Consider the following 19,259-nt stretch of genomic DNA (forward strand, 5'->3'; position numbering starts at 1 on the left):
TGCTGCTAATCCTCCAGCAGGGCACTTAGAAATAGATATGGTCCTTGTTAATGTCTTCAGTTGATCTACCTCCCTGAGAGTCACAAAGAAGGAACGCCATACATATTCATGGGGAACTCAAGCTTGAAGCTACTTTCTAAGTGTTTTCTGATAGGAATTAGTCTCAAAGGACCACGTCCCTGTTGTTGTTGTGTCTAAAAACTATCTGTAATGTGCTTGGAGGGTTCATGAATATTTAGTGACCCATAAAAAAAGACTCACGATAACACTGGGCTGAGTATTTTGGGTGGTTACTCTTGAGGCTTGATTGCACTGATAATTATGTTGGATTTGTTAATAGGAAAATCAGGCAGAACAGAATGTAATGAAACAGTGAGCTGGATAAAATATAATATATTTGAGCAGCTTATATAACAGAATCACATTTTGTGGGACAGAAAATGTAGGTATTGTAGATTAAAGAGTGTCAATCCCACTCTGGCAGACACAGTTTCCACCATCCTTTAGACTTTTCTAAAGCTACAACTTACAGCCTGACACAGCTCTGCTCTGTGTAATTACAATTGGCTCACAGGAGGCTTGAGAAGTTGAGAAGCTTGCTATACTTTTTAGGTCAGCTTCAATCACCCTCCAAGCAGAGGACGTCTTCAAATGCAAACCTCTTGACCAGTCAGATGCTGGATGTATTCTTTTCCCCAACGGTTCATGAGTGAGAACGTACACATTAGTACAGAATGACTAACAGCACCTTACAGGGATCATAAATTACAAATGTATGAGGAGCTTTCTGAAGTGTGAGCCAATAAAACATTAATGACTGTAGCATGAGACTGCTAACAGGAGCATGATGTCTACAAAAAGGTTACGCATGAGACAGGTGATACAACCCATATGTAAAAGAGAGTAAATCAATGTAGAATGCAGTGGTGACTGGAACTCAAGTTAAGATCATCAATGTCAGAAACAAATATTTTTCTGTTCTTTAATGTGATGCACGTGGGCCCCTGCCATCAAAACAGACACCAGAAATAAAATCCCTGGGGTAATCAGCTAAAAACTGCATGTTGGCATACAGTACAGAAAGGCAGGACTCTACAGTCAACTCAACTCCAAGCTGTCAAGCTCTCTGAGTTATGTTGACAGAGATATGCTGCATGTTCTCACACATGCTGCACAAAAACATCCAGTCCTGCTATTACAGAAAGCAGAAGAAAGAGATACTTTTGGTTTCTTCCTCCTTCACAGGGGGTCACCACAGTGGCTCATTCTGCACTGAATACTTTTCCTCATGCAACCCCCAAAAAGTTTGTCCGCTACAAAAGGGCAAAGATTTAACTAGTTATCCCTTTGTGAATGTAAAATAGAAGACTTCATGTCATCGCGGCATCTTTTTCAGTTCACATCTGAAGTTATATCTGTGTTGTGGAAGCTACAAAGAAGTCACTGATGTATACAGCTAAAACCGGTGTAGCACAACATTACATTCAAATTGAAATTTGATTTCAGCACACTGGATTAGCCAAAAGACGATACATACTCACCAGCCACTTTATTAGGTACACCTGTTCAGCCGCTCTTTGACACACATAACTAATCAGTAAATTACATAACAGTACCTCAATTAAATTCTCTAAGGAATATTTTGAGCGTGTTGTTGAATCTATTCCACGGAAAATTAAGGCAGCTCTGAAGTCAGAAGTCAAAATAGGGACTGAGCTGGTGGCAAGTTTACATTGCTAGCTTTCATCGTTGACATTTACTTTATGCCAATCTGTAACTCCTTAGTATCTCAGCGTAAAGTGTAATCATCATAATGGAGTGTGAGTGAATTGGGCACAGCAAGAGCTCTGTTATTTAAGGCTGACTGCACACATTTAACTTTTTAAGGGAATAAATGATGCTTTATAAATATCATGTTATTGAAGCATAACTGAACACACAGATCCTTTCTTCTCCTCCACATTCAGAGTAGAGCTTGATCAGCATTTTTAAGCCACAAGATACAATTCAAAAATATTGGACTTTTTATTAAAATGCAATGAAAAAAAAACCTCTTGAAGACACAGAAAACACAATAAATTACATTACACCAGACACACAAACACTGTGCAACTTATAGACAATATGGGATTCATTCATGGATGGGCTAAACTTGCTGACCTTGCACAATTAACAGCAAGGCCATAGCTGCTGCGGCAATAATGTTTTTACCTGTATGCTTCCAAATGTCTGCAAAGCAGTGAAGCAGTAACATGAGGTGCCTGAAAATAAGAAGTACATTTTTGTGCATGACTTTGATTGAAAAAGTCCACCCGTTAAAGCACCTGTGACTGTATATATTCAGTGGGTTAACGGGAACCTTTGCTGTTATTGACTTTTCCACTTGGGTGACCAGACGAAGTTCGAGACTGAGACTAATTGAAAGAGCAGAAGGCCTCGGGGGCATTTCAGATGAAAACCTGCAAAATGCAGCAAACTGTTATTACTGCTGCCATTAAGTATGCTTCTTCAATGTGCTGAGGAAAATCACAGGTGAACAAAACAAAACAAAAATACATCAAGGAAAGAGCCTGGGATCTATCTGGCAAAGAATAAATTCCAATTTTGTCAGTACAGCATTGGTTAAAATGCACGACATGGAGGCATGTAGTCCCAGTAGATCAACTTAAGGCACTTTTTTTTCCTGGCTAACTTTTTAGATTTGCATTCCAAGAAGTGTAAAGCCTCAGGATTTCATATCTAGGACTCTTATAAGAGAAGGACTTTTCCAATTTAAAAAAGAAAAAAAAAGTCATACTTTGCCCTTGATGCATCATCTTTAGCTTATATTGCTCAGGCAAAACAAGAAGAATTTTTGTGAAAACTTTTAGATTTGTGATATCACTACTTTGCTATTAATGATATTGATTTCCCCATGTTGCTCCTTGATTTGGTTGCATGAACCAAATCATCAAAAACAAAACGTAGTTCAGTATGGAACAAAATACAAAAATACACCAAATCTACACAGACTTGAACACATGTCCCCTGTCAGGGTTATCTCTTGGTATTTTCACATGCTGGGATGACACAAATAATAATTCCCCTGTCGTTGAATTGCAAAGCAGATCAAAAATGTGTTTTGTTAGGTCACCGTGACCTTCACATGACACCACAACAAATTCTGACAAGTTCATTCTGGAGTTCAACTAAACCACAAGAAGGTCCCTCAAGGTGTTTGAGATTTGACAAATATCACACTCACAAAAATGAGACAGACAGACATAGAACAAAATGACCATCTTCCTTTGCTTTATCTTGCTTAACAATCTCTGTCTCTCATAGCTTGTTGACTGATGCTTCCACAGTCAAACAATTCACCCCCCACCTCTTTCATGTCATCATTAAATATTCATCGTGCTCCTCAGGGCTCGCCTCTCTAGATCGGAGTGACATTAGGGCAGCAGGTGGCAAAGCTGCTTGCCATTAATTACAAACATCTCCAGGCAGGTGTGAACCCTCGCCCAATACTTTTCATTTAGCAGGGACTGGGACTCATATAAAACACAGCTAAATATCTTAGCCCTACAACATAAACAGTGACAAGCAAGCAAAGAGGTATTTTCATGCGCATTTACAGTCACAACCCAGGGTGCGAATAATGAGTCGATTTCCAAAAAAGCTCTTTTTGAGCAAAACACTTTTCTCTCTGTCTTTTACAGTTTCAAAATAAGAAAATGGGAAAAAGCCTAAAAGGAAAAGATTTGTAGATCTCAGTAGCGCTACCTTCTGCAAAAATCACAGCGTGGAGAATCTTTTTGTAGCATTTAGAAGTATTTCACTTCTAGTTTTGTTTGGGGGATTTTTTTCCTACTTTTCCTGCAAAAGCATTGCACTTCTGTTAGATTCTTGGGCGCCTCTCATATGTATTACTCTTCTAATGTCTGGCGGCAGATTTTTTTTGATGGCGTTTAGGTCCCAGGATTGTGAAAACCATGGCAAAAGCAGAACCTTTAAAATACAGACAGTGTGATATTTGCTTCCAGAAGATGTTGGTGAAATGTACCTCACGTCAATGGCTGCAACACAAACAACGAATGATCAATTCCCCCCATGGGGTGTAGCTTTCTTCCTTTTTATATCCAAACATATGATGATGGAAAATTCAGTTTTAACTTCTGAATACAGGAAAAGCTTCAGGCTCATTTAGATATTTATTTGCAAACTCCTGTTATTGAGCTTTTCTTCTCATGACTCGGTCTTCTATGTGCAGGTGTTGCTGCCCAGTGCACCAGAGCTCCAATATTTCTAATAACAGTCACTTAAGATTCACTATGACTGCTAAAAACACCTCCTTGTTGTATAATTGTCTTCTCCAGCTTTGTGGGTGTCAGTTACAGCAAATACATTTCGAATGCTAGGCAGCTTTGTAGAGGAACCCACGACTGCAGAGTGACTCCTCAAATGTCGTCTAAGCTCTAGTTTAAGTTAGTGATCTTTATAAAACTCTTCTGAGCCATCAAATCTCTTGTAGTGCCCAAATCTTTGATCTTCGCCCTTTGCTTACTTCTCTACAAGTATGCAAAACATAAGGAATTCCACTAACCTTAACCTTCTTCTCAGTTAACTTTGGTAACATTTTGCCAACAGTTGCACAAAATTTTACTTATAAAGATTCATGCATATTGGTTCTCTGTTTTAGTTCTCGTTTTTAATGTGTCCAAATATGCATTTTAGGGCCCAGTTCATCTTGATTCAAATTATTTTTAAAGCAGAAAGAAAAAAACCCCATTACTGCCATTTGCAGTGCATGACTATGCTTGGCACTTTAATTCCACCTACTCAGAAAAGGCAGGCGGGCAGACAAACTGGCAGGCGGGAGAGTGGATAATGGAGAAATCACTCAGGCATCTTGACACAAACTACCCAAAAATAAATAATAAAAAAAAGTATAGATGCTGGAAACTACTGACAGACAGATGCAAAGAGACCATTATCAGAGAGGCAATGCACTGTCAGTGACATGCACACTGACAGGTGATACATCAAAGAGAAGCGGAAGCTTTCAGAAAAGAAGATGCAATCATCAAGCCACAGCTTGATTTTTATGATGGGTCCGTTATCAGCCTCTCACATGCCAAAGATGCGTCTCTCCCTGCTGTCTTGCTTTCATCTTTTCATTGCTTTCTTTCAATAGACTCTCACATTTTATACAAAATTCTGACCACTTGAGAAAACAGCAGAAGCAGAAGTTTAGAAAAGGTTTGAATCATCTAAAGAACTTAAATATTACAAGTAAAGATGTGTAATGCATTCAGGAGTTGCAAACAATTACATGTATTTTTCCCCCAGAAAAACAACAGCAAAAACACAACAGAACAGAAAGTAGGGGTATTTCACATCACTGGAGCAAAATTATTATCAAAAATATGTTATTACTTCTCCTGAGGACCAACTGAGTTGCTGTAATGATGTGATGACTAACATCCACTTGTTGCATGAGTCACCATCCCAACGCCATCTAAAGATGATGACCTCATCTTACTTTGCATAAAACAGTTTTTAGCCATTACACACACACTTAAAATGCAGTGCATAATAATGCACTCAGTAAGGTCAACAATCAGCAGCTATGAAGTGTGTACACTGACGACAGAAGTCAAAGGCAACCTGCAGTCAATAATGGGTAAATACACGCACACATACACATCCAGCATTAAAGTAAAATGATTCATATCATACTTGTACTTATTTAGTCTATTTCAGAGTGCCTTTGCTGAGATGGTCTGGCTCATGACTCACCGGTGTTAAGGACGGTGGCTCACACCATGAGCATGAATGTGTCTGTTGATTCATGTGAAAGTTGTGTGTTCAGAGGGATGTAATTATTTTTGTTGAGAAGTTCTTAAATAATCATATATATTACTTTTAATTATAATATTAATGGATCTGGTTTCAGTTTAACTGGTGAATCTAAATTGCCCATGGTTGTCCGTCTCTCTGTGATAGCCCTGCATCAGGGTAAGAACATTCAATGACTGGTGAGTCAACAACATTGCTTCATGGTCAGCACTCTATTTGCTCAAAACAGACCATTTGCATTAGTGCTGATGCCACACATCCCATCTATTATACTTTTTATTATCCGAATCTGTAAAATTTACTATTAGCTATATTTAAAAATGATATACTAAATCCTCAAACTTAGTGGAGTTAAAGGATAAAATAGAACAGATTTGAAAATATAAAGAAAAGTAAAGAAAATGTACTTTCTGCAGTTACTTAACGTGTCATTTTACAATGTGACAAATTCACACATTCAATAGAAAAAGAAAAAAGGTCAATTAATGAAGTCATAAGAAACTGTTTCAGATGAACTAATGTTGATTAATGTTGAAAAAATGTTTTCTTTATTATCTCACTTGCATTTTTTAAAGCTTGCTAAAAATATTGCGCGTTTTTTTTCTTTGCAGCCTATTTTTTATAAAAAAATGTTGCTTTAGAACAGCCCACCTGCAGCGTATGTGCAAACACTGATGTAAGACACACAGTCTGCTGCCTGCGTTTATCTCCCCTGGTTCCTTAACAGTCGTCACACCTATTGAGCATCGTTATCAGGTTGCTGTTGTACATTTTGCGTACATATGTGTGTGTCCGTAACACAATTATCTACTTGGAAAGATAACGCTGCCTGATAATCACACTAAAATGTCAATTTAAGATTGATAAACCGACTGTTGAGCATGTCCCATTTACCTATAAAGCTGCTATCAAAACAACTGACCACAGATTAAAATATGCCTTCCAGTGCAACTGCAAACTACCGAAGACAACCACATAAAGGTGTGTTGACTGGCTCAGTATTATTGGAGTGAGAGGTCAGACAGTAAATCAGCTATTACACTTCTAGTTCCATTAAGAATTAGAAAGGTCACAATGACATGAAATGACTTTAAATCAAAAGGGAACTGGTTAAAAAAAAACAAAAAAAAACAACGCTTTAAGCATTCAGCATCTTTGTAGTAAAGCTGCACTGAGCATGTGTTTTAGGACCTGATATCTTATGCACTGCGATCACTGCTCAAAACAGTGAGTGGGCGCATACATGGGCACGCATCACATCTCAGGTCATTTGTGGCAAATGTTCTTCACATGCCTCAGGACGTTCTACAACTCTGCATTGACAGTCTGACTGTGGGGGACAAATTCATGGTGCATGGCTCTATCAGTGGTGAAAAAACAATTAACATGCTTGTGGTCACACTTTATGATCTGATGAGCCGCCTTCAGGCTTTGATACTGTGGGATTTTCCATTGTAAATTCCCTTTCGGTTCTGTTGTAGCTATATATAAAATATATAAAAATTTCCCACTCGCCCTGTGGGTGGTCTTTATCCTTCAAGCTTGAGGGTCCTGCACAGTATCTTTGATGTTTATAGGGCTGCACTTTTCTGGGCAGAGATGTCATTCCTGGAATCTGCTTGAGCGACTTACCCATTTTGGGGGTCACTACTCCAAGTACTCTGATAATTAAGGGTAGCACTATTGCTTTTACCGTCCACATCTTTTCTGGCTCCCTTCTCGGGTTTCTCGAGTATCTTTTATTCCTTCTTCCTCTTGTTGCTATCACTTCGTGTAACTACCTCTGCTACTACAGTCTTCTTCCTCTGCTTGTCCACCACTACTATGTCTGGATCTTAACTCGTTATTCTCAACCACCCTATTATCCCATTTTGACCATGGGGCTTCCTGGCCATACTTATCATACATGTTCCTGTACACTATGCTGGCCACTTGGTTATGCCCTGCCTGCTTGCATTGTACACACTGCTGTTACAGTATGTGCTGGATTGTCCCTGAGACCATCTCAGATTTGCCTAATCAATATTTATGCCATTTTTTTTTGTTTTATAGATGTTTTTCTAAAACACATTTCTGTTTTTCGTTTACAACTATCAGAATTAAAAAATGACTAAAGTTTTCATCCATCTACTATTATTATTTTTATCAACTTCTACTGGAGTATTTCTTTATTCTAGTAGCTGTACTTCTACTTCAGAATGTGTGCTTTTTCCAAGTCTGAATACCACATAAAAGAACAGTCGTTATCATTCTCAGCCCATGGGAAGTGAGGAAAATAGGCAGGCGTGCTGACCTGAGTGACTTTTGGAAGGGCCAAATTATTATTGCCAAGTGACTCGACCAGAAGCAACGCAATCCTTTCAGTAACAGTGAATACCTACCAATCACAGTCTGAGCCGGGGAAAAAAAAATCTAACCAGGATATTTGCTTTGACATGGTATGTGCTGAAACAAGTCTGAGCCATGGCAGCAACTTAAAATAATCATGTACTGTTCAGGCCTCTGCATCGTGGTAAGACTCCTCGCTTTTAAGACACGAATAAGACTTGGTTTCAGTGCATTTCATTCAAGGTCCTGTTTTAAAATATAGATATTTCTGACATTTCACAGACGAAATGACTAAAGCACAGAGAAATATTCTAATCCCTATTAATCATTACATTTCATCCTCATTATGTAACATATTCATACTCATTGATATGTTTTGTTCCTGTGCCAAGATGACAACATAATTTACAGCTGATTCAAATCCTCTGTAACACCACTGACCTTCTCTCTCAGCTCTCTGTGCTGCCGCTGCCTCTGTCATATCTCTGTGCTTTCTGCATTGGCAGGAGGAACACACCCATCTTCACTGTCACGTAAATGCACACACTTTAACAGACAATCCTCAGCACTACCTTCATAATAAGACTAGACTTCTTTGAATTATTCAACATCTGCTCTGTTCACAGATGAAAAAAGATAAATTATAAATAAATTGCTGCTGATGACTAATTCAGTAAAATTAACTGGGCAATTCCCATGAGATAAATGAAGGTAAATGGACACAGTGTAAGATAATGACTATACCAGCTTTTGTAAGAAATCCTTCAATTACAAAAATGTCTCCATTATCCACATTAACTTAGATAAAAGTGAGCCTACCTCTCGTTGTCTTTATAACAGTAGTAGGAAGTCTCTGCAGTTTGCCTGCATCATAGACCCCACCCCCATATGTTGCACATATTAAGTACTACCACAAATAACATCAGCGGAAAGTGAAATATGAATCAATGTTGTTCCCTGGTGAATGTGCGAATCACGCCTGCTGCACTTAAAAATGGAAGCTTGATGTTTACATACTTCTCCGTCATCAGTGAGGTATGAAAATCCTGACACACGTGAGTCTGAGGTTCATTAGTACAAATGAGAAAGTGCCAGGTGACGTCTGTAGGCAAGCGGAAAAGATAGTGGAGGAGGATATTAGAGAACATTTACAGATAAGAATAATGATTAGTATACAGTAAGGGGCAGGTGGCTCCACGGTGTACTGGTTTACATATTTGCGTAACAAGCGAGAGATCCTCCTTGAGCATCCGCCATAAACACCAGCCAAATCAAACATGCAGAGCCACCCGCTTCGGCCACGCCCTGTCAATAAGGAAGCGGTTGAAAGCAGCTTTACGAAGGCAAAGACAGTACTTTGTGTTTTAGTTATTTTGAAGTATAGTAAATGCATTATGTAACATGGTGTGTTATTTAACCCCCCCCACCAAAAACACAACCTATTATTCATTTCATTCTTTTATCCAGCTCAGAAAGAGGTTGGTTTTCTATGACTCACAAAAAAACATGGTTGACTCTCTTACACGCATTAAAGTGTTTACCAGGACAGGGCTACTGCAACGATATTTGTGCATCCCATAACGCAGTGATAACCATGGACTCATCCATTGTAGCTGAAGAGCATGAATGAATCTTGCCTAGAGTTGCACTGCACTGATAAAAGGTCTTAAGTACAATACAGACTACAAGCAGGAAGACATTAATTAGTATTCAAGATGTGATCCATGTCTCTTAAATGTGTCAGGGACATTTTATAGACCACTCCTAGACAGAGCGCTACTAGAACACTGGAGAACTGAGACTGTGTTGTGATATTTCATCTGTTCTGGGCTGTAGTCTGTGGTCAGTTGTAACTGATTTAATCCTCAGAAATAAAGATATTTATTAGGGCTGTGCCATATCATAAAGTCCACGATAATACTGGTATAATTAAAATACCAGTATTATATGGGGTAGCTGTAGCTCAAGAGGTAGAGCAGGTCATACACTAATTGGAAGGTTAGTGGTTTGATCCTTGACTGCTCCAGTCTGCATGCCAAATACATACATACATAGAAAAAACTGCTTCTTTAAAGTGCTTTAAGTGCTCCAGCAGAGCAGAAAAATGTGATGTTAGAACCATCTGATTTATGTTTTAACCTTGTTGTGAAGCACTTTCGTGTACCTTCAGTTTCAAATGTGCTATATAAATAAAGTTGTATTGTATTGTACAAAAATCTGCGTGCATACACAATAATGACCAAGCCCAGCTATGTCTGAGAGCGAGAGCTGGGTGTCAGTCTCCAATGGCAATTTACTAGCTATAAAGGAGGTTACTTTAAAAACCTCCAGCAAAGCAACATTCTTTGCAACTGTTCATTACTTAAAGGAAAAAAGGCACACCAGCAACTACAATAAGGCTACAAAGGCACAAGAAGAAGGGATGCTAGCAGCTGGTGATGTGATACCCCAAAAGTCAACAAATAACTCATCGAGTATTGCTAGAGCATTTGCCAGCTGTGGTCACAATCAAGTGTGTGGGGATGGAGAGGGGGGATCCAAATGACATTTGACATTAACTTTGTCACTATTAAACTAAAGCATTAAGCTGTATATAATGCGTCACTAATACTGCAATATAACCTTCCAGCTGCTGGCACCTCAGTAGATTCACACTTCAAATTAGGTAATATGACATCAGTGACAGCAGCTCACTTATAGATGCTGATGCCTGCAAGTTGCAATCTCCAATAAGGACGCCTTAAATATAAATCATCAATTATATAATTATTGCAAGTTTCTTTGAAATGTAGTGACATAAGGCCATATGACCAACCCCCAGAGTTAAAATGATCTGTTCCTAGCTCACTGGGCAACTTTCAGTATACTGGTTAGCCCACATGCCAGTACGAGATGAGCCCCTTGGAAATTTTGTTCAGAGATCAGACATATGCATATCAGTCGGTAAGGATGATTCATAAATTCACACACACTGTAAAGCACAATTTGCAGATCACCACAAACTGAAAAAGAAACATTAATTTTAAGCCCATTGAATGAGAAAACGTTAGTCAGGAGTTATAGGCAATATAGGTCTTATGACATATTTTTTTAAGACATTTTCTTAAAAATGACAATTTCACTGATCAGGTGTTTCCGCTCAGTATGTTTAACCCTTTTTGTCTAATTCTAGCACCGTAAGTGCAAGGGGATAAGAGAAACATAGTCCAAACAATGGCTGCTGAACCTGTGTTCTTCCCACACATATTACTGTCACACTGAGTCAACATATAGCTTTAAATATTGAGATAATCATGAATTCTTCAACTGGGCTTTGGCTGTTCGGAGAATGTGAGGGAGGACAGAAACACAAGCACACAGTTACAGAAGAACAGGTTAGGTAATACAACATTAAACTATATCCATATAAACTTCATATAAACATCCCATATCTCATTTCACTACTATAGAAATACATGCTGAAAAATGAAACTACTGCCCAGCCGAGGCGAAATCTGTGGTTGCATAAGAGATCTATCACTTTGGGTGCAGCAGACATAACTGACAGCTGAGAGCCGCTCCCTTGTCTCTTACTAGAGGTGAGAAGTGATGCTCTTCTCTCAACCACTCTGTCAAATGAAGGATTGAAGTATTCCTTCTCTCTGTTGTCCTTAAATGAAATACATTGTGAAAAAGAAGCAGCAGGAAAGGTTGTTTTTCCAAGTACAGGCATAAAAGGAAGGTTTGTTGGAGTAATGGCTTCTTTTTGAGCATTTTGTGTTTCTTTTTCTCTCTGGCATCATTTCCCTTTGTTTCTTCATTCAGACAACATTTCTTATCTAAGCTATAAATACATTTTGTTAACTTTTGTTTTCTTTCTCTAGCTTTTATAATTTCCACTTATCCCCCAGCTGGTCGCAGCAGATGGTTGCCCATTCTTGAGCCCGATAAGGCAGTGGGCTCTTCCGGTTAAAAGAGTTTTTCCTTCCCACAGTTGCCAAGTCCTTGCTCATAGTGGATTATCTGAATGTTGGGGATCTCTCTCTAATATTGTAGGGATTTTACCTTGCAATATAAAGCTCCTTGAGGCAACTGTTGTTGTAAATTGGCATTATAAAAATAAAACTGAATTAAATTCAGATAAATTCCCTGTTGCTATTTGGAACTGTGGGATTGAGTTAAACCTGAAAAAAAAATGCATCCCTTCAGGCTCCAGCATTTAAAAGGATAAACAAAACATTATTTTTTAGCAAGAATATGCATGAAATGCCAAACGGGATGCCAGTGAGGGAAGTGACAGGAAAATGAAGGAAAACTTAATGTATGATGGATGTGAACAATTACAGTTGATATTGGTTTCTCAGTGCATGAAAATCTCATTGCAACAGACAGAGACGTACAGGCTGACATGCTAAATACTGTTTGGTGATAGATTGATGGACTTAATACTAATACAGGTAGTTTATGCTCACTTCTGTTAACCTTGTGCACAGTGCATGCTTTCTTCTGCACTTTGGTGTTGTGCACCTCCTAATATTGGCATATTACATGCACATGGCAATTCTAGTTGGGCTCAAGTCACAACCAAGAGGAGCTTCACATGCTTTTCAGCGATATAACAATGCAGGACAGTAGATTTTCACAGATGGCGCAGAGGGAGATTGATAAGAGAGTTGAAAAAGATGAGACGTCTCCAGAAGAATTTGAAACAAAAACCTTGCTGTTTTTTTGTTTGTCCATTGTTTTGACTTTTTGTAATAATATTCCAGTTATTATGCTGTGATTTTTTTCCTTAGTTGCTTTGCCTCTTGTTAGGTAGACTGTTTAATTTGGCAGATTTTAATGTCAAATGCCCTTTCTGATGCGACACCAAAATTTCTCACAGGATCAAACCAGGAATCATTTGCTTGTTAGGCAAATGTGTAAATCACAAACATACACTATATTGTAAAAGCTGTCACTCACCCATTCCAGTCATTCTAGTAACTTCCGTGGCCACAGGTGTATAAAAACAAGCACCTAGGCATGCACACTGGTTCTACAAACATTTGTGAAAGAATGTGTCACTCAGCAGTACTGTGTTAGAAAGCCATTGTGTAACAAGTCCAATCGTGAAATTTCTCATTGAGAAATTTATAAATATTCCACACAGTCAACTGTTAGTGGCATTGTAACAAAGTGGAATCGATAGGAAACAATAGCAACTCAGTGAGGAAGTGGTAGAGCGGGGGTCAGGGGATGCTGATGCGCAGTCAATCATTACAGATCTCCAAACGTCATGTGACCTCCAGGTTAGCTCAAGAACAGTGTGTAGAGAGCTTCATGGAAAGGGTTTCTATGGCTGTGTCCAAACCTTACGTCATAAAATACACTGCAAAATGTCAGATGCAGTGCTAGAAAGCATGCCGGCACTGGACTCTAGAGCAGCGGAGACGAATTCTCTGAAGTGGCAAATAACGCGTCTCTGTCTGGCCATCTGATGGACGAGTCTGAGTTTGGAGGTTGCCAGGAGAACTGTGCTGTCTCACTGCATTGTGCCAAATGTAAAGATTGATGCAGGGGGGATTGTGGTGCGGTCGTGTTTCAGGAGTTCATCTTAGCCTCTTAGTTCAAGTGAAAGGAACTCCTATGCTTCAGCATACCACATTTTGGAAAATTTCATGCTCCCAACTTTGTGCTAACAGTTCGGGGATGAGCTCTTCCTGTTCCAACATGACTTCGCACCAGTGCACAAAGCAAGGCCCATAAAGACATGAATGAATGAGTTTAGTTTGAAAGAACTTGAGTGGCCTTTACAGTTTAGTCCTAACCACAACCTGATAGAAGACTTCCCAGAAGAGTTGAAGCTGTTTCAGCAAAGGGTGGGCTGACATCAGACAGTAGACAAAAACTTTTAGCAACACAGTGTATGAAAGTAAAATATCAAAATTTATTTCGTGTGATTTCTGAAAACAATCATTTAATATCTGTCATAATTAATTTTTGCTTGGGTAACAAGTCATTTACACACACTAATACCTGCAAAGTCTCGATCCATTAGCACTTGTATTAACTGTCAACGCACTGACTCTGAAGATGATCACTTGTCCCACTTTTATGCAAATTTTCAATTTCAATTGAACTATAACAAGAGACAGTTCATTACCCTGAAAACTGAACTTCTCTGGTTAAAATTTTAGTTCCTAAAAACTTTTACATGTGCAAAACAGTGATGTGAAAGTAGAAACGCATTTGAAAGACAGAATTACGCATTTCTGGATCCAGTGATACATCTGCGACACAAACATTTCTTGGTGTGATTCATTAGGCAGCTAGAGACTTGAATTCACCCTATTAACCTGGTAGGGTTGATATCATATCATCGCCATGAGTGTGAAATAGAGAGCTATGTCTGCTTCCCATTTGTGTTATGACAGTAAGCAAGGTACGGTCTAACCTTTCACTCTTATCTGTAATTTAATCCTTTATAAGCATCCTGCATGGATTTTTGAAGCGAAACACAAATGCAGAGATGCAGCACATTTTGCATTCACACTCACTGTATCTTAAGCCAAACTGTGTACTAGTGCAACTCTAATCCCGAGAACATGTTGAGGTTTAAATGAGATGAGAATGCAATAAACAAGAGGGGAAAGGAAAACATTGCGTCTTGCTGGAGAGCTTTGAAGTGAGAACTGGATCAAATCCCCATACGAAGCAAATTGCCTCTCTTTCCCACCAACTAAAGGGGATCAAAACTGTCTGTCCTAAAAATAAGAATCACTCCCCATCCTTCTTCCTTTCTCTGTGTATTCTCCATGGGAAGACAAACACCACAGACCTTCAAGTTTTCCCTCCAACTCAACAAAGTCCTGGTCTTTCTCTTAAAAACAAACAGATAAGCCGCTCACTGTTGTCACTGTTTAAACAAGTTCACATTCATGTTTACATAGATATCCGTGTCCAGTTTTAAGAGATTATGTAATTATAATCATTCGGTGATCTGTTTTAAACGTAAATTTTTAAAAACCCCAACAAAATATAATAAGAGAAATAGAACTGCAGACGATCCTCGTGAGTCCTGGGCGATCTGTTTCAAGAACTGAACTGCTTAACGTGAAACCATGTAGAAGACAAAGGGAGCTTTGATGAGAGATCATTATTCACGTAATACAGCTCTGTGCTACACTGCGATTAAATAATAAGTCAATAAGGCAAAAGAGCTGAGTAAGTGCTAAACTTTATGCGTCCGGTTCTTTTTCCTCCATTAGCATTAAATGTAGCAGACAGAGGCCTCCTCTGTACTTGGAGAGGCCTAAATGTGCATCAGCATTACGGTGCTATAAGTGTCATAAGAGACATTGCATAAGTAAATAATTCAACCGCTCACCCACCCACAAACTCGTCCAGCCCACACGGGACTATACAATGGTTGGATATTTAGTTTACCACACACAGGGACACACACAAACATAAATTACTAGACTGCTGTACATTTATGTAATATTATAATCCTGTTCCCCCAAAAAAGTTGGGAAGCCGTGCAACCTGTGACATAAACAGAATTGCATTTAAACCCTGTCGGTGATTTTACAAAGCAAGCTAAAACTAAAAAGCTTTAATTTTAGAGAAATAAGAGATTAAACACATAATACAGACTGAAAGCAACACAGCTGCTACAAGTAGATCAGCAGTGTGTGCACATGCTTATAATAAAAAAGTGCTTACAGTAGTATAGTATTGATGACACTACTTTCTGGGGAAAGTGCTTACAGTATATAAATTTGTGTCTTTCTATGGTAAAGAATTTGTAGATGTAGTGATGACTTGCAGTCACATTAATCACATCTCAATTCTCCGACAAATTTCAGTTTACTCTTTAAACTGGGGCGATTGTGGCTCAAGAGTTGGGAGTTCGCCTTGTAATCGGAAGGTTGCCGGTTCGAGCCCCGGCTTGGACAGTTTCAGTCGTTGTGTCCTTGGGCAAGACGCTTCACCCATTGCCTACTGGTGGTGGTTAGAGGGCCCGGTGGCGCCAGTGTCCGGCAGCCTCGCCTCTGTCAGTGCGTCCCAGGGTGGCTGTGGCTACAATGTAGCTTGCCATCACCAGTGTGTGAATGGGTGGATGACTGGATGTGTAAAGTGCTTTGGGGTACATTTAACACAACGGCAAACCTTACCAAACTTTCCTACAACTGCTTTTTGTACCCAGCCATGTTGCTGAACTATCGCCAGTGAACCTAATTAGTCAAAAACAAGCAAAAAATATCTCAGCATGAACATGTAAAGATTTATTTTTACGTTATTCTCGGTTACATGTGGAGTTTGAACTGATTTGCAGTCACTCATCATGGGCATGAATGTTCTTCTTGACAGAAATGGTAGGGGCAATTTCAATCAATTGGTTTCTCATCACAGTCCTGGATTTTTAGCGTAGTCCACAAATTCAGTTTCTGTAGGGTTGAGGTCAGAGCTTTAGGATGGCCATTCAATAATCTTATTGATCGTCTCAAGTTTCAACTGTCTAGCTGTTGATTTGAAGTGAAATTGAAGAATTTGGAGGTAGTTCTCTTTTTTCGTTATTCCATACACCTTGTGCAATGATCCAGTGCCACCACCTTGCTTGACAGCTGGCGAAAGCCTCACTTTTATCATCTTTTAAACATACATCTCGTCATTGTGACCAAAAGTAAAGCTAGAATTCTCCTTCTTAGCTCTTCACTGAGTTGCTTGGACTTTCCCATTGTTCTGAGTACATCAGTCCAATAAATTCTGTCAAACAAATCCTTTTATGCTGGCAAAGAGAACCTACCAGTTGCAGTCAATCATGATCACGATGATGTTAATAAGCCTGGGCCTTGTCAAGTTAAAAAATGTTTTATTGCCTTCAGCATCAATTAGTAAGTGTGTGTATTTAAGCCTGTATGTATACTTTAAAATGTGTGTGGAGAAGAGAAAAGCCCCCCCAAAATTTCAAATTGCACACCCAATTCTTGTTTTTTAAAAAAGTAATTAAAGATGTGTGCTGCATAATTATTGCATCCTGGAAAAAGAACAGTTCAAATCTTTTAAAAGCACCCAAAATTATTACAACAATCATTCTGATAACAAGTAAACTGACCACAACTGTATCTGTCTGATTCTATCAAGAAAAGGAATATACAGCAAAAAGATATAGCTGTTTCTACTTTTATTTTAATCTATGTGCATCAAACAGAACAAAGCATTTTATGACTTAATGATTAAAAGTAGCACATTTTTGCAAATATGATTCTCAGTATCACCTAAGTGAACACCTGTTTCTGTCACATGCATAGACATCTGAATGTGATCAAATGAAGACATGGATAAATTTCTCTATAGTTGCCCATGTGGGACCATGAAACTGGCACATGATAGGCACTGTGATTGCCCAGGGAGACTAAAAAACTAAAGCATGTCGAACTAATTTAAGAAATCAATATCTTATCTTGTGAGACATCTCACACAGGAGATAGTCAGAGTTCTGGGACATGTAAAGTGACTAAATAGCTTTAAAAAGAAAATCCCATTAGAATATGGCCCCATTTAGAAACAACACAATCTGAAAGTGTGTATGAAAGTGCATGTGTGCAGGGAATTGGTTTATGTTCGTTTTTGTTTGGCTCTCGTGATTTAAACTCACCCTAAAGTCGATGCCCACAGTGGAGATGAAGCTGCCGGCCAGGAAAGCGCCGTCTTTGAATCGGACCAGAAGACAGGTTTTCCCCACACCAGAATCTCCAACCAGCATCACCTGCACAGGTATTCCAGCAGGAGTGAGTTAGAGGCATGCGAGGGATATGATCCCCCTCCCCCCCCCCAAAAAAAGTAAATGCCAGAAATAACTGAAATAATTAGCATGAACAGGAGGGAGCTGTTGCTCATTTGTTTAATTAACTATCAGCGTCTGATTGTTTGTCATCGCCGCATCTGAATCATTCGGCTAAATCAGTCCTGGTATTCTGGTGCTTGGCCACGGAAGAAGGTGTACGTGGATGAATGTGTGACTCCTTGCTGCGGCCAGTTGATGTCCTTAAAGCCTTTCTGTAAGTGCATGATGTATTCGTACGCGGCTAACTTTATTGCAGAAAAGCGAGCTGTACATTTCTCTTTTTATTCAGAGCTGTGATTGGGTTAAAGGTTTTATGTGATTACTATTATCAGTTTAGCTGAGGCACTTTGGGACCTGGAGTATGGAAATTAAAAGCGCGTCCTGGGTCCGTAGAGAGGAAGCAGAGAGGACACGAAAGAACCAGGAAGGAGAATAAAAAAAAAAAAAAGGAGTTGCTCCCACTTCTTTTTATCTTTAAAAATCTTGTTTCTTTTATGACCCCTCCCTCAGAAGCTTCACCCATATTCAGACCTTTGAAGGAGTGTGTAAGAGAAGGTGCTTGGATTCTCTGTCTCTCTTATATTTAATGTGATTATTGACCAGAGAGAGCCATAATACATGGAACATGGCAAAATGCCCGACAAATGACACTTTTTAGAGCACGATCAGATAGAGGTACAGTGCAATCTCTCAAAAGCCTGCTGCTAACCTTGAATCTACAGGTTGGACTATAATCCAGTGCTGAATTATCAAAAGAAATCAAAAGAGAAGGATTAGAGAGAATTTCGAAAGCACTTGTCAGAGCTGTAGGAAATCAGTGTGGCAGCATATGATGCTACTGAAGAAAACCCAGGCAGTAGAGATTTTCACCAGTAGAAATCTGAGCCCAAACTGAAACAGGTTAATCCAACCTTTTGAAAATATGGAAGTAGAAGCCCTTCATTTAAGTGGCTTACATGGAACAATCCATTCTTTCAAATGGAAAAAAAGCAACACAAAGCCATCTCTCCTCTCACATCAAACAGCTGCTTCAAAAACACGGAGTAGGTGGCAAGGGCCCCTTGAAGCTACGCTGGGAGTACACACAGGGAATCTGTGGGTGTAAATCTGTGTTTGTGTTGAGGTGAAGTGGCAGCTCACACCCAGTACCCTCACACTAGGTTGTGTATACCAACAACTCATCCTGCTTCTGAGGAAAACGTGCTATTAACCGGTTGCACGGAAGGAGCAAATAATTTGTTGGTTGGCTGTTGTAGTGCGATGCGCCCCTTCTCCGGGT

At 39.2% G+C, this 19,259-nt stretch overlaps 1 protein-coding gene across 1 annotated transcript in view; it reads right to left on the minus strand.

Moving 5' to 3' along the window:
* The window catches only part of LOC146671673 (ras-related protein Rab-26-like), a 59,088-nt gene that overhangs the window by 38,990 nt on the left and 839 nt on the right, over positions 1-19,259 (minus strand). The window contains exon 2 of the mRNA XM_085404025.1: positions 17,792-17,902. Coding sequence (XP_085260151.1) covers positions 17,792-17,902 — 111 coding nt within the window. The remainder of the gene's footprint in view (positions 1-17,791; positions 17,903-19,259) is intronic.

Source organism: Rhamphochromis longiceps, linkage group LG4 (genome assembly GCF_057381845.1).
Source record: "Rhamphochromis longiceps isolate RC_006_pf linkage group LG4, R_longiceps_female_GT1.1, whole genome shotgun sequence".
NCBI classification, from domain to species: Eukaryota; Metazoa; Chordata; class Actinopteri; order Cichliformes; family Cichlidae; genus Rhamphochromis; species Rhamphochromis longiceps.